The sequence below is a fragment of the Misgurnus anguillicaudatus genome, chromosome 12, assembly GCF_027580225.2.
Source record: "Misgurnus anguillicaudatus chromosome 12, ASM2758022v2, whole genome shotgun sequence".
Classification (NCBI taxonomy): domain Eukaryota; kingdom Metazoa; phylum Chordata; class Actinopteri; order Cypriniformes; family Cobitidae; genus Misgurnus; species Misgurnus anguillicaudatus.
The window spans coordinates 13,866,336-13,889,265 of record NC_073348.2 but is presented as its reverse complement, the minus strand read 5'-3'; the positions used below and the strand labels follow the sequence as shown (position 1 = coordinate 13,889,265).

The following is a 22,930-nucleotide window of genomic DNA, read 5'->3' as shown; positions in this document are numbered from 1 at the left end:
GCGCGAATAATCGCCATCAGCGCGATGAGTACCGGTGGCACACCTCGATCATTGCCGTCATCCGGGCAGAAATCCCTTCAGGACATCAGTCACCCGCTGTCCGCGGAGGAGGCAGTGCGCAGCTGCAGCCCTGATATACTGAACACTAACAGCACTGGAGAGAAGGTGAGTCTGTCAGGGCTGAATTACAAAACATAACGGGCACCCTAGGGATAGCTGAAATCACTTGGCTGACATCAATGTTTCGTGCAGCGGTTTGGGGCACCACAGATGCCTTGCAGCGTTGATTTTCAGAAATCCTATGTATGGTATATATAGCTTATGAACAGACAGTAAACAAAGATGGACTACTACTACTGATGTCTAATTTATCTCTGCTGAAAGCACATAATTTTTCATAAACTAACGTGCTTTACTGAGCTCAAAGTAATGTTTTTACCAATACAAAAGCAATACACAAGTGAACAGATTAATGTTATTGATAGAATATATGAAAAATACATTTAAAAACATGTTGTCATGGTTGTTTGATGTAACATCATGCAAATGCTGGGATTTATGAATTTTGGAGTCATTTACTTTTATGGTCTTATGTCAGAGTGTATTAATATTTCCATCCTTTTCAGTATTATGTTTGATTGTTTTAAATTTAAAGGAACAGTTCACCCAAAATAATACATCTTTTTACACACACTTATGCTATTTCAGATGCATTTGACTCCCTTTCTTCAGGTGAACTTAATATTATATGAAAATGCTGTCATGTTGTCGTCTTAGATGATATTCAAAATGGTGAAGCTTGGAAAGAATATTTTGCAGCTATTTTTGTGTGAGCATATCAGTAAACACCCCTGACCACTCGATGAGTTTCACGTTTTTGTAAATGAAAGTTTAATGCATTTTAGGAAGGATTGTTCCAGTGCACCTATAAACCCATTGTAGAGGTGGGGGCTGATACAACAAACACCCGAAAATTCTCGGGCCAGCATCATATGTCTAAATTTCAGTCAAAGCCGTTCTATTTCATCATAAACAATCTGAAAACAGGGCTTTAAGTGTAAAATACCGAACTTGTCCTTTAATCGCTCTGGATCTGCTGGTTTACATTTACATTTTTGGATTACTTAAATGTGTATTGCCATTTTTAGTAACAAATGAGAGTTTAATATGACAACATTTCAATATAAAATCATATTAATATTACCTTCCTGATTAAAGGAATATATATATATCATATATACCTGGGATGCCATGAGGGTGAGTAAATGGTTGACTAGGTGTACCAGTGATTCGTGGGTTGATCCAAAATGCAGGCCAGGAAGGGGTCGGGTACAATTTTTTTGCGTTCCGAGTTGTGGGCAGGTTAGTTGAAAACGTTGTTCGTTGTTTATACATTGACTGGGTTGTACTATTGAACTATTGGTAGACATTAAGAATCTGGTGCATTCAATAATCCTAGGTGAAATGACAGTAAACTTCGCTTCAGATTATAATATATATGAAAATGTTGTGTGCTGCAGTAGGGTATTAGTATGAACTGTGTGTTATGTCTCCATTCCATTACGACACAGTTGCACACAAAAGATCAGTGTTCGGTTTGGTACAAGCCACTGAGTGTATTGTTTATTGTGTTTTTGTACATGACACAAGAGAGTCGTCTTTGGACTACTGGACTGCTATTGCTCATTTTAGTCTGTACATTTTTTTTCATAGTTGCTGCCGTATTATGTTTGTTTTATTTCTGTAAAATGTATAGAATGCTGGTATATATTATCAACTCAACATTAAAATATTATATAGGCATTGATCTTGATTTAATCTATTTTAGTGACATTCAGACAGTTGTCCAAATGCATCGATTGTATGATCTCTAGATATGCCTTTTGATGTGATCTGTAGCAATTGATCATAGTAAGAAAATAACTTTAGTCTCATTCATACTTTCAAATGTTTAGGATTGACAACTGCATTTACTTTAAGGTGTGAGTCTGGCTCTAATACACTAATACTAATACTGTCTGCACGGCTGAGCAATTGAAGTAAAGCCCATATTATTTTATTTTCACAACATGCCTGTAACTAGGGCTGCATAACTATATTTAATATATTAACTTTAATAATATATATATAAAAAAAGAAAAAATAGAAAGTAACCCAGAGTTACGCACGCTTACGATATCAACATAAAGGCATTTTTTTATGGATCACAGATTTCACGAGTCACCATGGAAACGGCAGAGGACTTAAAGGTTTTTAAATGAGAAATAACATTATAAACCAACGATTTCTGGCAAAATTAATGTTTTAGAATTGGTTTAGAAGTGTGCGAATTAATGAATGAATTAACTAATACATGTAAAAAACCCATTTTACCCCATCTAATCAAGTCCAATATTACATGCGTCTCAACGAAAATACACATCTTTAAATGAATAGCCTGTAAAATAATCTGATTTTATTTTTGATTTTAAATATGTACTCATCATAAATATCTTTTGTGCCACATAAAGTGCATTAAAAGACTTATTTACAGTTATTTTAATATGATTGCATTGTGTATGCATAAAATGCACTATGATAAAATTCACTATTATACTTATTTTACTTATGCTCCTTTTCTGTATGTTCCTAAAAATAGTTAACACCCTTTGGGTAACCCTGTTTAATTTTTTGACTTTTCATTGTATGATGCTGTATCACCTTTGTTCTCAACATTTGCTGATAGTCATTATGCACCCTTTTTAAATCTAAAGCTTCCTTACAGTCCTTAAAGATTTTCAATAATTTCATTTAATGTTTTTCAGTACACTACACTAAAAATTAGGATGATTAGGATCAGCTGTGACAGAAGTGGAGAATAGAAATGTTACATTAGTGCCCATAGTAACATGTTCTAATATATCCTGTATCATTTAGTATATCCAAATATCTGTGTCTGTGTCCCAATGGGTGTCACCTAATGAAATCTGTGTCACCTGTGTGTCATTCTGTGGGTCAGGTTAAATGCACTGTTTATCAGAGACTGCAGTCATGGATAACTTCTGTCCCTCAGTAAATAATCAATTATTATTTAGCGCAGGACTGGCATCATTTGTTACTTAAAGGTGGGGTGCATGATTTGGCGGGGTGTTTGTTTAGGTGATTTCAAATGTCAACAACAGAGATCATGCACCCCGCCTTTAAGTGACAATTTTCAAATGCTATAGTAAATGGGTATAACAGATAGAAACAGATTGCACACATATTTATTATCAATTGAGATTCATCTCATATTATCTAGTAAGTGAAAGAGAGTGATACGTTTATTTATCAATTGACATAATTGATATGTAAATGTACTTTATTGTTAACATTAATTAATTGATGGAGTTGTGTTTATGACCTCAAAAAAGCTAATTGGAGTCAGGTTTTAGCACACTTGGAGTCCAGTTAAGATAATATGTTTGGAGGTGTGGACAACAGCTACTTAAAAAATAAAAACCCTTAAATTTTTTGCTAATATCGCACAAGGGGGCTCAAAGTGACTTAAAATGATTACAAATATAACAAAGCAAGCATTAAAATAAACTATAACAACAAAAAGTCGAGGACATTTTCTAATGGTTGGTAGTTTTTGTAACAAACATACATACGTCTGTCTAGTTATGGCAAACTTAAGTGTGGGGGGGGGGGCTTCAAATATTGTTTTGGACAATTTGCCTTGAAGTGAAAAGGTTGAGAACCTCTGGTCAAGACAAATGCTGCCAGTGTTTTGGATCATATTTGATCGTTCTGATAGTAAAGGACTGTTTTGGACTGCTGGACAGCGTCAGAGAATGTGTCATGAAAAATCTGGAAAAAATATAAGGTTTTAATATTGCATATTTTTTTTGCATGTCACAAAGGGACATACAAGATTTCTGTGAATATTTTGAGTAAAGTGTTTTGGCAGTGGACTAACCCTCATGATTGCAGATCATGCAAAAGAAGGTCAGAGAAATGTCTGGGCATGTGATCATGAAAAAGCTGTCACAGTTTCCTAAATGCTTGATCCGTTAATAGGATGTAAAGTATATTTAATTTCACCACTTTCAAAGCGTTTTCATTTCATGTCCTAATGTTTAACATCTGGTTCATATCTAAGCATATAGCTTCATGTTTACAAATACATGAAGAGCTCCGATGCAAATCAAAAAAGTTTTCTTGGAGGATTGTTAAATTGCTTGTTTTCTTGTGTTTTACCAATTAGCTTATAAAATATTTCAAATCAATATTTTGTGCCCATGTCCAATAGCAAACTAACCGTGGCAGGTAGCTGTGTAATAAGTTGGATAACATATAAGCCGGTTGTTTTCAAGATAAACCTCTTCAGGCTAATACAATGTAGCGTAATATACATTATCCCCCACATAAAATATTCTATCATTCTAAATGATTGATTATATTAATTATAAAAACTTATATTATAAAGAATTAGTTCTTAACCTAAATGGAAAATAAGTAATAAATAGCATACTTTTTTGAAAGATTTTTTCGAATATTACACATGGCTTGACACATGTGGAGATAACACATGCAGGGCTCAACTCAGTAGGGTCACTAGGGTTGGGCAATGTCCCCTAAATTGGCAGTTGAAGATGGTTATGTTAAACCATCGCGACGGACGATAGGCAGGGGGGCAGTGATGGCTGGTCACTAGCCCCAAATTGGCTAGAGAAGAAAGCTACTTTAATGTTACAAAAAAGTTAAATATATAATGCAAATGAATACAAAACAAAATTTTTAGTTGTACTATTTCACTGTTAGTCATATCATTTATTTAACAAAATAAAAAATCATAACTGAGTTCGTTGTGTGTGTGTCATGTTTGTGTGTCTGGGGCGCAACTAGGGCTGGATGATATAGCCAAAATTTTTATCGCCGCCGGTATACTTCTAAATTTCGGTCGATACCGTATAAATGCGATATCAGTATGGATGTTAAAAAAAAGCCTTGGGATACCTGATTTTCTCATCCTTAGTTCAGTTTGTGTTGCTTTACATCTGTTCTTCCTCCCTATATGGTGTCACCACTGGAAGCTGTGACTTGACGTGAACTAACCCCGCACCTCCTTCTTGTATTCTGAGTAACAGCTTTTCTCTGAGCGAACACCAGATTCATTGATCGCATAATAACAATGATATGTCAGTTAAGATGGTGGCAGCACCCACTAATTATAAGGCCAAACGAAAAATTCTTGGAAGCAGGCATTTACTTGGGTAAAACACAATGAAAGAAACAATGCAATGTTTGGCACAGTTTGCCATCAATTTCCAGGTAAAGCAGACAAGTCAGCAGCCTTTTTTGTTGGAACAAGCAACTACCGTAAACAAAACCTCGAAGATCATGAGAAAAGCTGACATCCTTGGAACTATTGAACCTGTTGAGAGTATTGTGCAATTTCAAAAATAGAGTTTACATTTAAAATTCCCAATTGTCTTAACAAATAATGAATAAAATGTATATGTATACAATTATATGTGACTTTTGAATTATTCTTTTAAATATGTGACACTGAAATCTTTTTTTGGTGGAGCCAGTGAAAATTTTGGCAGGGCAAGTGAAAACCTGAACCACTGGCCTGACCGGGCCGGTATATATTTTTTTTTGCGTTGAGCCCTGTACATGGTTAATGCACTATTTTTAATCTGACATTTGGGCTTTTGAAAATAGCTATTTAACACATTTTAACCTATTCAAAGACAATAACTTACGATTCCTAGAAGAAAGGATTTGAACTTGTTTAGAGCTCTGAAAGTTTAATCATTTTTTTGTAATCTTGAGGAATTTGTGTGTGTACATTTCTAAACTTATTGTTAATTTTATGTTTTCATTTCTATGCATGAATATGAATGTTTTGCTCATGAATTCTTTTGCTGTTTCCTAGGACCTGAGCTTACCCAATGGGACCCCAGTTGACACATCAAGCCCTGCCTCCTCTTCTTCACTGTTAAACCGACTTCAGTTAGATGATGATTTGGACGGAGAGACACGCGACTTGTTTGTGACTGTAGATGACCCAAAAAAACACGTGTCCACTATGGAGACCTATATCACCTACAGAGTGTGTACAAAGGTCAGATGGCAGTTCAAATTATCAATGTCTTTGACATCATGGATTTATAAAGAAAACGTTGTGCACATTGAGGCCACAAAATTCGCCTTCTTTTTGCATATGCATACTTTAAGGATGTCATCCTAAGCAAAGTTTTATACACTAGGATCCTTAACTGGTTACTGGCGATTCATAAAATGCAAATCCAACGGTTCCATGTTATTGAAAGTCCTAAAAGCAGTAACAGTCAACTCAAAAGTAATCCCTGATGAATGTTTTTACAACATTATTACCAGTAAGTTACTTTTTGACCTGTTTGTACTTCTGTGTAATCTACAGACCTCAAGAACAGAGTTCGATTTGCCCGAATACTCAGTAAGACGACGCTACCAGGACTTTGACTGGCTGAGGAACAAGCTGGAGGACAGTCAACCCACCCACCTTATTCCAGTAGGTAGAGAAAGACCCTGCACTGTCTTGGTAATTCATTTTTCGCTCAATGATGGCAAGTGGTCCAGGCCCTGAGGGAGCAAAGTATGCCCAAATCATGATGTTCCCTCCACCAAACTTCCCTGTTGGAATGATGTTTTGATGTTGGTAAGCTGTGCCCTTTTTGCACCATAGTATCTTTCCCCAACAATTCAACTCTTGTTTTATCAGTCCATAAAATATTTTCCCAGTGTCACTAGGTTTTGCCAAGGTGCCCACAGCAATGTTTTTTGGGAGAGTAGCGGCTTCCCCCGTAGTGTTCTGCCATAGACATTGTGCCTGTTTAAAGACTTGTGTATGGTACACACATAAACAGAGATTTTAGCAAGTTCCAATGATGTCTGATACTTGTGGGTTCTTCTTTACTTCATTGAGTATTCTGGGTTGTGCATTAGGAGTCATCTTGGCTGTGTGCCCACTTCTAGAAAGACTAGCTACAGTATTACACCATTTGTCTAACTGTCGACTGATGGATGTCTAAACATTTTGGGATTGTTTTAATCCCTTATCAGCCTTATGGAGTGCAACAACAAAGCTTTAGAGAGCTCCTTCTTGCGAGGTATTGTTCATAAGAGCTGATGCTTCTTGGGGAAAGCAATCTTAAAATGTTTAAGTATCTTTTTATCAAAGTTTCACTAAACCAGTCCTTTGAACTCATTTTATTTCTGACCCAAATTAGCTTCCTTTAAAGTAATTAGTCTATGAGTTCACTTAGATTTTCCTCCAGCACTGTGCATGTGTAATGTGTCTTTTAAAAAAACACAAGAAACTAGAATTATTTGTGTGTTGTTAGTTTATGCACATTGTGTTTGTCTATTGTTGTTACCTAGATGAGGATCTGATCACATTTTATGGAAAATGTAGAAAACCAGTTCATTCCTAGGGGTTCACATACTTACTCTTGTCACTGTACATGCTTTTAAAGAAAAGCTTAAAATGTAACAAACTGCTTTTGTTTTTCCTGTAATCATTTAGCCTCTACCTGAGAAGTTTGTTATGAAGGGAGTGGTGGACCGTTTTTCAGAAGAGTTTGTGGAGACCAGGAGAAAGGCACTGGACAAGTTCCTCAAACGTGTAGCAGACCATCCGGTTCTTTCTTTCAACGAACACTTCAATGCCTTTCTTTCAGCAAAGGTGCTTCAATATTCTTACACAAGTACAGCATTTAATGACAGTATATGACATTTAAAAGGTTAGTTTTAACACATTAACACATTAACATAACTCGACAAACAAAATAATTTGCCTGAATTCAAACTGCCGTTAAAAACTAAATTATAAACTAAGCTCACTGATTTAAAGTTACGATTTGGTTCATACATTTTCAGTTACAGTGGTGTTTAAAAGTGTCGACCCCTTCCTGTTTTTTTTTTTTTTTTGCATGTTTGTCACACTTTCATGTTTCAGATCATCAAATATTAGGGTATTTTTACACCTGGTCACTTCATGGGTTTTCTCTGATCGGATAGCTATCTGATTTGTTAAAACGCTTCCATTTACATTTGGCCACATAAATGCACCTATGAATCCGATCTTCAACTCTTCAAAATGCAAATATTGATTTGAACTATTGATTACTCCGCCTTAAAAAAACTTAAGACAACATTTATGCAACAGAAAGCAGCACTTACTGTATGTTTTACTGTATGTTGGGCAGGGGATGCGCGTCTCCTTGCTCGGCATGAGCTGAAGCCCGCAGTTCAGAGCAGCAGGAGAGTGACGCCGCTGTGATTTAACGTACAGGTCGATGACGGGGAAAAGGGTTCACAAAACTCTCTCTCTCAAAGTTTTATTTCCTTGTTTAATATTATTTGAGTTTTACATTGGACTAGGAACCTTTTTACCCGCTGTCGTCAGTCCATAAAGCAACAAGAGTGTCGTCTTTGTTTGTTTGCCTATTTGCTGGCTAACTTCCGGGTGACGTGTTTGCATTTGGAAGGAGTTATGCACTGACATACGTGGTTTCATCAACCAGATGTATTTACACTTGTCGAGTTTCGTCTGAAATGAAGTGGTTTGAGCGATCGGATTTAAATCCGTCTTGAAAACGTTTCGGATGGCATTTACACCTGGTCTTTTTACGATCGGATAGCTATCTGATCAGAGAAAACGCATGAAGTGACCAGTAACACAGGGTTTCAGAAAAAGAGCATCATACCAACAGTAAAATATGGTCTGGGGTTGTTTTGCTGCTTAAGACCAGGAAAACTTGCTGTGATAAATGGAGCTATGAATTGTGCTGTCTTCCAAAAAAGCCTGTAGGACAATGTCCTATGTTTGTGACCTTAAGCTGAAACACACTTGGGTTTTGCAGGAGGACAATGATCCAAAACACACCAGCAATTCCACCTCCCAATAGCTCAAGAAAAACAAATTGAAGACTTTGGAGTGGCCTAGTCAAAGTTCTGACCTAAATTAAAAAGGCAGTTCATGCTCAAACCTTCCAATGTGACTGAATAACAACAATTCTGCCAAGATGAGTGAGGCAAAATTCCAAAAGTGCTTTTACAGACTCATTGCAAACGCTTGATTGCAGTTGTTGGTGCTAAGGGTCATAGATATGTATAAAGGCTAGATGTCTCGCCCGCACTGCTGGCCAATTGAGTGGAACGTCCGCATTTGGCGGCCGTCTTGCCACAGGGCGCTCGCTCACTCGTAGCATTGTAGACCATAACTTGCTTAATTTTCTATCGATTTTAGAACGGTTTGGGTTGTTATAACGGCAAAGATGTACCTATGAGACTGCATACTTAAAATTAAAAAAAAATGTAATGAAACATGTTAAAGCATCCAGAATTATAGCCACGTTAATAACATTTGTAAGAAACCAAACCATTTGGAATTTGGTATAAAATTGAGCAAGTTATGGTCATTTAATAGTACATGCATCTTTAAAACACAATGCTACAAGTGAGCGTTTTACACGGGGCTATGTGTGTTTGTATTTTGTTTTCCCATCATAATAAAAATATTAACTTAAAATCTGCATGTTGGGTTTACTTGTGTTATCTGTGATTAATATTTAAATTTGTTTGATGATCTGCAACTTTAACGTGCGCCAAACATGCCAAAAATCAGGAAGGGGCAACAAGTTTTTACACCACTGTATGTTTTATGTCTTGTTTTAGTCTAATTGGAAACATGAAGCCTGGAATTATAAATGTAGCTGTTACTGTTTCAGCGATGTGTAGTTACTCAAAGTGCTTCTGGTGTTGTGTTGGAATGCAGATGTTGGAAAAATTATTAACTAAACCCTTAATGGCTGTTTATGACCCTCAAAATAAAAAAAAACAGATCCAGATGTTTTGATTGCTGCTTGGGAATATCAATTGCCTTTGTTTCCAGCAAATCTTTGGAATATATATTATTGAATATAGCAAACATGCATACTCTTGGCCCGATGGGGTTTAAATTTTAGGTAATACTTTAGTATAGGGACCAATTCTCACTGTTAACTAGTGTCTTATTAGCTTACATATTGGCTGTTTATTAGTGCTTATAAAGGACATATTAATGCATTGTTCTGCATGACCATATTGTACATCCCTTAACCCAATCTAATACCTAAACCTAACGGCTACAACAACTACCTTATTAGCTATTAATTAGCAGTAAATTGGGAGTTTACTGAGGCAAAAGTCATAATTAAAGCGTAACTAAACCCCTGTTCAGAGCCTGACTCCACCCACTGGCAATATTTGAAAAATGCGAGAAAAGTGGGCAGATCCCAACAGAGATAGAGGGGACAAACTAAGCTTGTACCAAGTGTGTGTGGTGACATCGTAACGAGGGCGTGGTGAGCTTGAACCGGCTTACGTCACGAGTTACTTTTTGGACCCAACATCCAATAGGAAAATTCAACTGCAGTGGCCACCGTTCAACCTGAAGAAGGCAGCACTCAGACGTTTTTACACCATATATTGTAGTATTGAAACACTTTATATCCAAATGTCAAAAACGTATTAAAATCAATGAACAGCACTAATAAAGCATCATTCTTACAGACCATTAACTAAAAAAAAAGTTGGTTTAGGGTTTAGTTACTCTTTAATAATAAATAAGTGTTCCCCATTCTAAAGTGTTACCAAATTTGATATACTTGTCTTTAAAGGATTTGAATAAGCGTCAAGGCCTTGCTCTGCTGACTAAAATGGGCGAATCTGTGAAATATGTGACTGGAGGTTATAAACTGAGGATGCGCCCGGTGGAGTTTGCAGCCATGAGCGAGTATCTGGACGTGTTCACACAGAAGCTGGGCACCCTTGATAGGATAGCACAGAGAATTATCAAGGAGCAGTCAGGTAAACACCTCCACCAGGAAAAATGATCACCTCATTTTGAATCCAAACTGGAAATACAAAGATACATTATAGTAAACAATGTGTACATAAATAAACTAATTTAAAAAATGTAAAAAAACAATAGCACCTTATAACCTGGATTTCACAGACAGGGTCACATCTTAAAAGGTTTAAGTGAAAAAAACGAATGGGATTTTAACCAGCTTTTGCCTAATTCTCTTCAGAGTACCTAATGGAACTGAGGGAATATGGTCCTGTGTACTCTTCCTGGGCGTCTTTTGAGGGGGAATTACATGAACCTCTAGAAGGGGTTGCAGGGTGTGTTTCCAACTGCTCCAGTGCCCTTGATGAACTCACAGAGGACATGAGCGAAGAGTTTCTTCCCGTCCTTAGAGAATACGTTCTCTATATTGAGTCTATGAAGGTAAGCTGTTTTCAGCTGAGACTTTATAATATTTATATCCACCTCTGTGTTCAAAGAGATTATTATTCATATAGATTGACTGGTAGAGTCTCCTTCATTCAATGCTACTGAACAATACTGCATCTTGTACAGCAGTGTACTAGCAGCACAACAGTCATAGGTCTGACACTAATTAAAATAAAGTGTATATGTTGAATAAAAAGGAAACCCCCAATATAAAGCCATTAAAGTCTTCAATTGTAAAATTTCAGTGTTCTCCGTAGTTTAGGGTTTCATGGTGATGGCATTGGGGATGTATAAATAGTAGAGATAAAAATATTTGAACACATTTATTTCTCAAGTTTTGCGAAATGTTTAAGAGGCTCAACCTATTGAATGTTTACTGTAACCAAAAAAAGACAATCATGTTAAAATAAATTTTAGAATATTTTACTGCAGTTTTACGGTTATGGCTTAATATGGATAACAAAACATTTCTGGGCCATATCTGCCTCAGATTTCCCAATGTGCATTACTTTGATGTGGCATTGCTGTATGTAGACATAGTTTTTTTTGCACTGTCTCAACTGTTTTCTTAACGGTTTCCTCTTTTTTTCTTCAACCTGTTTTTCCCCTTTCTTTGTATTATGCAAATTTCTAACTTGTTTTCTACTACACACAAATTTGAGGAAAAATTCATGCAGTCTGCATGGAAAATCACTCTCTCACATCCTGACATTCAGCCATTTTTTGAAAGATGTTAATTTCTGAAAGATTTTTTTGTTTAGTCATTGACCCAAACGCTTTTTAAACACTAAAATCTTCTGTTTTCTATGAAGAATGTTCTTAAAAAAAGAGATCAGGTCCAGGCTGAATACGAAACAAAGCTAGAGGCTGTCGTGTTCAGAGAGGACAAAAAGACGCCAGTAAGTTACATTCATCACTAACTGTCATATGAAACAGATTGAATTACACTCAATTCTAATGGCTGGTAGCAACAGCAATGATAAGTCATAACAAATTTGTTAAAATGAATTGATGTTGATGAATCTTTGTGGTATCTTTATGAACACGGTTCTGACAAATATTCATTACCACTTCTGTAATTTTCTGTTTCGTGTTTATAATAGAAGTTGTAAAATTGCCTGTTATTAACTTTACTTTGGTGGCCAAGCATTTGTCTTTTGGCTCAGCGATTGATTGGCTGCTTTGTGGCGCGACGCAGACCGATTGGCACGTAATATTACAGCATCGAGAGAGCTTTTCGAGAGTAGATGACTCATTATGTTATCAATCTTGCGGTATTGTGATGTCACACGCAATAGGTCTGCATGGCGCCCCATTGGGTCAAACAAGTCTTATGTCAAAATGATTAAGAGATGACCAATCGAATCAAACACCAGGCATAGGCACAGATCACTTAAACTCCAAAGTGCAACGTGCTGACAGTTAGTGGAAGTATGAGACAAGATGAACGTAAGCAAACATTAAATATTATGTCTTATTATGTGTTTGATAAGAAATGTTAAATAATCAATTCTAACAATCAGGAGTGTAAACTAATACACTTTTGTGTGAATTCTTTAAGTTAAAGATATAACTTAAAACACAGACAATGACACATTAATGGTGTCATTTTTCAGCATATTGTCACCACATGCAAAGACTCAGACTGAGAAGCAATGGATCAAACTGATACTAGACATTTTCTGCTTTTTATGTGTGAACAATTAAAGCATCGGGACACAGTTAATCACTTGTCAGACAATTGTCTCAATGTGTTCACATTAGATAGAAGAGTTGGAATACAAATGTTTTGTTTCATTGAGTTGGTAAATTGTGTGTGTTTAAAAAACAAGTGACATAAAATGTGACCATTTGTCTCATATTCACCTTGTGATTTTAAGACATTTCTTGACCTCACAGCAAAGAAAGAAATGTAGCATTTTTGTCCTAATGGAGGGCACTGTATATATTTGTTCTTTGGCTCAATTTACTGCCAACTGATATGGTTTTAAACCCAGGGGCAACGTTATGATCTCTCTGATGAAGTCAGTACGGAAGTGACTTAAACTGCAATTCATCGACTGGCCGCTTGAGGCTGGCTCCAAAAGGGAGTCAATTCCCATAGACTTCCATGTTAAAATGCCCAACTTTACAGTAGAAACCTCAGCTTCACCAACGTCCTGACTCCCGCCTCTTTAGCCATTTTCGGTTATCCGCAAGTGATTCGCGGTGACGCGCGACCAAGATGGCAACTGCAGGCAATGCCTACTTTAGGCTTCAAAAACGATCTTCACAAACCAATGGGTTTTTTTACAGTCTATGTTTTAAAACGACAGTTATCTGATATAGTTATAGTTATTTGGTCTTCTAATCTCTTTAAATGCATATATGTAAAGCAGAATTTCCTAGCAAAATACATATTCAGAGCTCTGTGTTTATGAAATTCTGTGTACGGCCATGGTCTTGTGTTTCTGTAATAGGCATGTTTCTAAGCTAATAATTCAATATTTTATAAAGCAGGGTCCCTCAATTAGTTTTTACCATGGGACAAATTTTTAAAACAACACAAAGCAAAGGGCCGTTAACTACAATGTTTGCTCTGCGATTGCTTTTTGATGCTGTTGTTATTTAACAAACAAAAGATCTTGATTTCCATGCAAGCCAATGGTTCCTGTTCATCACACTGAATCCACTTAGCATATAGTAGTGGTCCAATGGGTCACAAAACTTACTGTTTAGATCATATTTTTCCCAGTCACAGATTATATCATTTTTCAGATAAGAAAACCCTGCTTTAAGGAATAGTTCAATTAACCCCATTCTTTTCTCACCTTAATGCCGTACTAAGTGTTTGACTTCCTTTACTCAGCAAATCAAATATAATGATTGTCTAAATCAGGGGTCAGCAACAGGCGGCCCGCGGGCCAAAAGTGGCCCGCCAGTAATATTTTCTGGCCCGCCGGATTAATTTGAAATCCGTTTTTTTATTTTTTTTTAATCAGACTTTTTTATTTTAAAATAACAGTTTACAAAAATGGCCTCGTGTATCATTCCTTCATTCGTTTTTTCAAATCAAAACCAAAAAAAATAATGAAAAACGACTTGTTTTTCTATTATTTATTTCCTGAACTAAAATGTGCGCTCAGATCAAAAATAACAAAAATGAATGAAAACGGGTTCGGACAGATTTTAATTGAACACCTTAGCAGACATATACCAATGAAATAAATTTAAACAGATCAGGTAGGCTACTAACAGATTACATTTTAATAAGGGTTTTAATAAGGGTTTGAATAGAAACCTTTCCGGTAAAGTCTCATTCGCTTACAGTCCGACTTTTGAACTTTTTTCATTATTATTTATTCGCGTATAACACACTGACAAATAATATGTATTACCTGATAAAAAATATTTGCATCGTGGACAAGTTGCCACCGGCTCGCAAGAATGTCCTGAAAAAAATGCGTATAATAGCTAGTTTAATCTTAACCGGCCGCTCTTTCTCTTCCAGCGATCCGCGATCATAACTGTCATTAGATTTTGAACATACTTCTAAAACACAATCAATCAAATAATTGCAGAGGTTTGACTTCATGAATCATTTGCAAATTTACCTCGTAAATCATGTCAATGCGTCACGCGTGAAGACGTTAAACTCCGTGACATCGCAAATTACTGAAAAGTAATTGCAGGCTTTTAGAAACCACTACGAAATATGATAAAATAAACTCTTTTACTGCAGTAATATTTTAACTATTACACTTTTAACATAGATTTTAAAGGAATCTACTGTTCTGTTCTGTTCTGTTACTTGAACTTGGGGCTCGAGCCCGACCTTAGGTTCGACCTGCCTTCGAGAACAGCAAGTCAAGTTCGTTTACCGTTAATTATTAAGACTAAAGGGGCAGGTAAATTCGTTAAAAAAATGAAAGTAATCCGCCAAAATATGGTTTTACATGTCTATTAAAATAAAGCCATTATTAATTTTCCTAACGCATAGTTCTTTGATCTTTACCTCCTTTTAAAAATAAATTTGGCAAATGAGGATTTTCAGCAATTTGTTTGAACAGCAACTCTGCAACCAATGGTTTCGGTTTATGTTGGTTAGAAATTTGAGTGAGAGGCTTGGTTTGTCCTATTTAATTTATTATTTATATTTCATTATTTTTTCTGTGACATTTTTTCTCTGCTAACAATACAATGTTAAAATAATATTTATATTGGCACGAACACAATTTTTGTATAACATTTATAATTGTTATAGGCTACTTCATCTCTCTCTTTTCGTTAGAGACATTTGAATTTGAGATTCTGGGAAGGAGATCTAACGTTAAGTTTTGCGGACCCGTCAGGTCGGGAAATAAAGCGGGTGAACACAAAGTTTATTTTAAGCGGTTTACTGAATAGAACCTTGTCGGAGCTGGACAAAAAGCGGAGACCTCCTTAAACCTTAGGTGTGTATGTGTGTGTCCCGGATAAATATTAATAAAAAAATGAATACAGTTCAAAAGTCGGACTGTAAGAGTCTTTCATGAGAGCATAAATGCCTGTAATATGTTACCACTAATAGTACTTGATCTGTTTAAAATGATTTCATTTATATACAGTATTATGCCTATAAAGGTGTTAAATAAAAAAATTGTCTAATCCAGTAATTAATTTTTTATCTGAGCACACAATCAGAAAACCCGTGGTGGTTAATTTTTTCATTTTTGTTTTTAATTTAATTAACGATTGAACGAATGATACACAGACCCATAACCATGTTTTTAGCCATTTTTAATGCCGTCTTTCGTATTTTAAATAGGAAATAAAGACAATGTTTCTTGACAAAAGATCAGATAACCTATACTAGGCCAATTCGAAATAAGACGTAAGTGTGCCAACAGCAGTCGGCCCGCCATCTACTGGCTAAAAAAAATATTGGCCCGCGGCCAAAGTTACTTGCCGACCCCTGGTCTAAATGATATTGTTGTCCTACAGGTACCCACTGATGTGGAGAAATGTCAGGATCGTGTGGAGTGCTTCAACGCTGACCTGAAGGCTGACTGGGACCGCTGGCAGAACAACAAACGGCAGGACTTTAGACAGCTGCTGATGGGCATGGCCGACAAAAACATCCAATACTACGAGAAGGTAAGAACCAGAGCTAAACATCAAGTGGAAAGATAGACTTGTATACTAAAACTTGAGTCCTGACCTTTATTCATGATGCTGGTTTAAAATATACATTGATATTTATTATGCATATTTATTGCATAAAAATGTGAGGAATCTGCTTTGTACAGAAAGATCTTTGATTGTTCTTTGTTGATCTAGGATGACTGTTTTCCTGAAATTGCTCAGTTATGGTTTGAAGAACTTGAATGGGAATTTCTTTCAGATTTTAGTCCTGTTGTTAGGCCAAATTCTGACACAGCGCTGCAAAATTTCAAGCCAAGCAAGCTGAAGGTCAAGTGATGGGTTGTTAATTTTACAAAAATCAAAAGACCTGAGTTGTTTTAATAGATATGTTGATGTTTCTGATACTGTCTAGAACATTGGTTTTCAAACTGTGGGCCGAGGCCCCCAGGGGGGCCGCGAGATGGGGCCAGGGGGCCCCCAGTTTTATAAAATACATTGATTTATCATGAATTCTGTGTAATTAAACCTAAAAAAGAATAAGCCAACTAACCAACAGCACTACTAGGTACAATTTTATATGTTTTGTTTAATTAAAATATTACATTTTAAAACTGTTTTGTCATAAATTTTCTTTCGGGGGGCCGTGAAAAAATGCACTGTACACAAGGGGGGCCACACGCTGAAAAAGTTTGGGAACCACTGGTCTAGAAGTTTACAAACACCTGACATTAAAAGACCCAAACTGATTAAAAGTCTAATTGGTTTGACAGGGGTGGTTTATACCTTTTCTGATTCGCTCAGAAGGACAGGTAAATACTTGATTGTGTTGCTCTGCGCATGTGCAATTTCGTGGAATTGGCGTAATGACGTATGACACAAAGAACGAGCTTGTGTTCTTGAAGTTTATTTTTACATTTTCCCAATCTCCTTTCAATCCTCCATAAAGTGATACGAGACAAAGCTCTGTGTGCTCATCATATGTTTATTATGACCTGAAATAGACGCACGATTTTAAAAGGATGGCTTGTATGAGTATTTTGAAACTCTATATTGGCTCTTGTAGATAAACATAAAAATGTTTTGCAAAACAGGAAAGGGAAGCAGAAAGGAGAGATCATTAGTTTAAGGGAGGTTACGCTAAGCCAACCTACACCCTCACCCATTCAGGTCTCAAACATTCAAAGAAAATCTAAAAAACCTCTGTCAGGTCTATAGTATTGCATTGTTGTTGTTATGGTCTGAATTTTCAGATATTAAATGAATATTTAGTTCACTAGCTCTAGGACACTACATAAACAGTTGACAGTAACTATGAAAGTTATGTAGTGTAGTGTATGTAGTTATATAGTAGCAGTCATAAAATGACTGGTTTCTTGAAATATTGTTATTATAAAAATATTATTTAAAAAAATAAGTTATAAATCATTGTTGTAATTGTAAAATGCAAATGTGCAAGAACATTTCTATGCTGTCTGCTGCCAGTACTTGTAGGAATTTGTAGGTACTTGTAGCAGTGTAAAAATGGTAGGTTAAGCAAAGGAAATAGTTGCACACTTCTTGCACACAGCAGGCTTTCAAAAAAGTCAGAATAATTAATGAACAGTTTAATCACAAACAACTGTCCCAAAACACAGAAACTTTAATTTGATTGTCTATATAAAATCGTGCAGTATAAAGAATTAGGTGTATGTAAACTTTTTTGGACTGCCGAGATGCCTTAGCATTGGCCTGTATGGCAACGGAGCCCTCTCCCTGACAATCTCAAGCCTGGTGGAGGAGTACAAATGTGCCAAATCAAGGCTGGAAATGACTCGAATCCTGGGATCCAGTCGTCAGAGGCGCTGCTCCTACCCTGGCAATGGGAGGAAATGGAAGCCGGCAGCGGGAAAGGCTGCCCTCAGACACCGGGATATAGTGGGGCATGTCCAATAAGGCAGAGCAGGCCTTGGATTGGAAGCAGCAACACCCACATAGCAAAAGGCTACTCCAATTGAGCGGGGGCACATGGTGGTGGAGGAGGTGCGCCACCAGGAGGAAGCAGCCAGCTGTGCCAAGGCTGTCTCCCAAGTCCAGCAAGGTTGTTGGATGAAGTGGGATGGCGTGGACAGGAGAAAAATCACATGGAGTGAGATGTGGGGCATGGAGGCCAATAGGATAAGTTTCATCATCAGAGCCACCTATGATGTCCTGCCATTCCCAACCAAGCTACATCTTTGGTATGGAGAGGACCAAGGCTGTCCCCTGTGTGCAGCCCCAGCAACCCCCAAACACATCTTGGTGGGATGTAAGACCAGCCTAACTCAAGGAAGGTACACCTGGCGCCACAACTAAGTGCTAAGGTGCTTGGCTGCCGAACTTGAGAACAAGAGGGTAACCACCAATACCATGCTTCTAAATGCCCAGACTGCCATTCCATGGAGAATAACCTTCATGCGGGAAGGGGAGAAACAGTGGACTAAGCCATCACTCCCAAACTCTGGCCCCCTGAATGCAGCCCGGGATTGGGAAATGCAGGTAGACCTTAATCAGAGGCTCATCTTCCCACCCGAAATAGCAACAACCAACCTGCGCCCAGACCTTGTCCTCTGGTCCAAGTCCTGCCGGCGTGTCTTCATTGTTGAAATGACTGTCCCATGGGAGGATGCCATCGATGAGGCATTTGAACAAAAGAGGCTGCGATATGCCAATTTAGCAGCTGAAGCAGAGGGGTGGGAATGGAATCTGAAGGTGTGGCCAGTGGGGGTGGGATGCAGAGGTTTTGTAGCCAACTCTACCACAAGGCGCTTGAAGTAAGTAGGGATCAGAGGGCAGTCCCAATGGAGGGCAGTCAAAGAACTTGCCACTGCAGCGGAATGGAGCAGCCACTGGCTGTGGCTGAAATGTAGGGACACAACATGGACTGCCAAATGATCACTTGGTACCACCATCGTGCGACACACACCCGGGTCTAATCAACCTGTGGTGGGCCAACCCCAGCAGAGGGTGTCTTGTGATAAGTGGCTGAAATACCCAATGAGGTTGGGCACACAACTGAAGATGTGTCGCACTGGTGGCACCATGAGTTATGTGTAAATTCCACTCCACCCAAGATGACATCTTCAATTTTTGTGCTGAAAGTTAGGGATTTAACAACCAGTCCTAGTAAGAATCAAATCAGAGCATAAATATACCTGCAAAATTATATAGGTCTAAGTTCAATGCCAATCAATATATTTTCTTCAACAGAATTCGCTTTTCAGGGACTACAGAGAACGGCTGGTTTGGACTTCAGTCCTCTACTTGCCAGTTATATGACGACATATAACTGGCATTCTAAATTTTTGACTAACCTCCGCCTACAGGAATACGGTGTGACCTTGTTGTGCTTCCACGGAGAAGAGGAAGAGTTGCGTTAGTAAAGTGTTTTTGTTGCCATGCCATCAAGACGCTGTTATTTTCATCACTGAGTAAAATACACTTTGTTTGTCCTTGCTCAGGACAGCTTCCTCAATCTGACATGACCTTCTCTGACTATGTGTGCTAAGCTGCTGCCCAATCACAACACACTGGGCCAGCTACACAATCAAAACTCGTTTTGTATTTCTGAAGGAGGGACTTCATAAAACAAGGAAGTCATCAGCATGTTTTTAGGACAGTGAAAACAGCTGTATAAGGAAAAGTAAATTCTATGAAAAATACTGCATTTTTTCCACACACAAAACATGTTATATTGCACACCGTTAACAGAATCAAAGCTTTGAAAACAAAGGAAAAACGTCACCTTTGTGGAGAAAATCAAGTTTTTATTGATGTTTATGTCTGTGGTGTTTTTAATATGCTTTAAGACAAACTATGTTCAAATTCAGCTATGTTCAGCATCATTGCTGAGTATTTTCTCTATGTTCCTTATCTATGGTCTGAGCTGGTGCAATTGAGTAGAGGCAGATATACTAAGTTGCATATTTATGGAAACTCGCAAAACTTAAGTTTCCAAGACTCTTACTGGTGAATCCGTGTGTTGTACTGATACCATTGTTTTCTAGTCACAGTAGACTCTACTAGTTTTAAATTATCAAGGCTTAATCAAAGACTACTGCTTTCTTAACAATCAGGCATTTGATTGTGATGCTCACCTATTTACATATGAGATAATCAGAGGGTTTTAATGAAAAAGTTGTAAAAACATGCTTATGTAATTTCTTTGGAGCATTGACCGAGATGAGAAATGAAATTTAAACATAAAGTGCATGTGTCGTCATAGAAGAACAAGGCTTTAATAATGATTTTCTGTTGTCCTTCTATCCCATAGTGCCTTGCAGCATGGGAGTCCCTGATTCTGCAGTTACAAGACAAGCAGGAAGCAAAATGTGAAACAAACTGAACATATATTTCATCAGGTTCCTCTGCAACTTCTAAGCTAAGAAATTTATGACCCTGTGAGGAGGGTGTGCCCTTGGACCTTTTCCACCACAATAAATATATTTAACGGGGCATCCAGAAAAGGGACGCAAACGGAGTGGACAAGCTACAAGAAATCCATTTTGTAACATGTCTCTATTTGTGAAACCCCATCCAAACCCCCTTCCTCTCTTTCTGGCAGTGTTTGCAAGAAGATGTCATTTATCTCATCTCCAGCCAGTGCCAGATCTGAACAACAACGGTTCTGAGAACTTGAACTGTTTGCAGCATGGAGGGAAAGACAGGAAAGGGGAAGTTTTCGGTGGTGTCAAAAATTTGGTGTTTTTAGTGAAATGTTTGCCAATAATTCTTTTGTAAATGCTTGTTTCAAATCTGCCTGGTTAAAGGAACAAATATGTCAGTGTTTTCGTATATATATATTTTTTAATCAATTAAAAGTTAGCTGAAGGTTTGCCAACATTCCTCTTGCCAAAGATGTGTAATTGAAGTTGGACTTTTTATTTCAGACATTTTTGCTTTTTTCAGAGAATCCTTGGACATTGGCATCATGCTTGCCTGTAATGGCAGCTTTCTCATACTTTGAATTAAGGTCACAGAGTTGAAATGATGTTTTGCTAGATATACTTGACCTCATTAAATATTTATGAGAACATATGTGTCATAATTGTTTGTACTTGTCTTAATGGGGTTATTATAATTAACTCTGTCATCTAGGTTAGTAGTTTATACTGTCAACAGAAACTCAGGAGGGAGATCACATCCAATGTTTTTATAAATACATAACTACTTATGTTTGTGTTAAAGGTCACATATTTACGGAAGCCGAGCGAGGCTGTGCACTGTTATTTTTTTGCTTGCTTGTTTTCTCGTGATCACGACTTAATTTTCTCGTGATCTTGAGATTTCGACATAATAAGAATCCGATGACGGATTTTTTGGGGGGTTTGGGGCGGTTTCAATTGACTGCTGGTACTGTACACACACGATGCATCGTCTTCTCCGCCACAATCAATAATGTAATACCCACTGAAAAAGATGGACTTTATCTCCGCATTAAGAGAGAGGGGTGTTCCAGAGGAGAACCTCACAAAAATGGAGGAAGATAAGGCAAGTTGCTATATAATTATGTTAATCCTGTGTTGTGGTTATTGGAATCCTAAGCTTGAGTACGCATGTTAGCGGTAATAATGCTGAATTCAGTTTTTACTATAAACGAAGATCAAATGTAAGCTCTTGACTGTCTGTTTTTTGTAAACTAAATCTGCTTTAAGTTTCGAGACGTTTCACAGCTCATTGTACTATGAATATGAACACCGTGGGTTAGGCTAATAGCCTGAAAATTAACCATGGTTTTACTTCAGTTAAAACCAAAAAGCCATGGTTAGTGTAGTAAAATGGTTTTGCTGATAGTTATCAATACACTAAAAATGGTTTTACCACAATAAAAAGGAGGTAATTATTACTATATACATAATGTTAAAAATCAGGCATATTAATGCTCTTTTTATCTTCCCAGCTGGATGCAGGCATACAACACTAAAATGTTATGTTGATGTGTTTCAGATTGATCCTAATGTTGCCAGACTGAATGATAAAGAATTGTCAATGTATGTTCCTCAATATGGTGACAGGGTCTTTGCACAAAACTGGCTGGAGTTTAATAGAGAAGAAAATGGAAATTAAGACAGAAAACAGAAATTGATTAGCCGATTTAGAGAAAAAAATGAATCTACCAGTAATTTCCAATCAGAAAAAAAAGTATGGACATGGCAATAAAAATGCTGAAACCAAGACAAGGAAAACTGAGCTTGGCTGGATGCACTACCAAAATTGTAGCTACAAACAGGTAAGAAGACCCAGGGGCGGAGTGGGACCAAAAAATCTACCGGGAAATTTCGTATACCACCGGCCCTCCGTGGTAAAAAAAATGTCTCGTAGCCTATTTGTAGTAAAACTAGGGTAATACAAATCGTAATCAATTTGCCCCCCCAAAAAAACATTTTCATAATAATAATTAAATCATTAAATCATGGCTAATTTTCCTAAATGAGTAACTATACAAAATGATACCTGGTTGAAAGACGGAGATGCGTGCCTCAATCAGCTATTACATAACAGAGCGAGACCAGAGATGAA

The 22,930-nt window shown here is 37.3% G+C and overlaps 1 protein-coding gene across 1 annotated transcript; it reads left to right on the top strand.

The window, feature by feature from the left end:
• The first annotated feature begins 24 nt into the window (after window positions 1–24).
• Window positions 25–21,444, top strand: snx30 (sorting nexin family member 30). The gene is made up of 9 exons (XM_055209207.2): window positions 25–165; window positions 5,906–6,094; window positions 6,413–6,523; window positions 7,538–7,696; window positions 10,674–10,863; window positions 11,088–11,287; window positions 12,106–12,192; window positions 16,256–16,408; window positions 20,685–21,444. Exons 1-9 carry the CDS (start codon window positions 25–27, stop codon window positions 20,754–20,756), a joined length of 1,302 nt encoding a protein of 433 aa, XP_055065182.1. The 3' UTR covers window positions 20,757–21,444.
• The last annotated feature ends 1,486 nt before the right edge of the window (window positions 21,445–22,930 follow it).

What these genes read in the sequence shown, in the direction of transcription:
- snx30 (XM_055209207.2), top strand. Translation starts at nt 25, where the DNA reads ATGAGTACCGGTGGCACACCTCGATCATTGCCGTCATCCGGGCAGAAA. An exon ending in ATGCCTTTCTTTCAGCAAAG is followed by an intron (nt 7,697 to 10,673) that starts GTGCTTCAATAT and finishes TTGTCTTTAAAG; the next exon opens with GATTTGAATAAGCGTCAAGG. An exon ending in ACATCCAATACTACGAGAAG is followed by an intron (nt 16,409 to 20,684) that starts GTAAGAACCAGA and finishes TCTATCCCATAG; the next exon opens with TGCCTTGCAGCATGGGAGTC.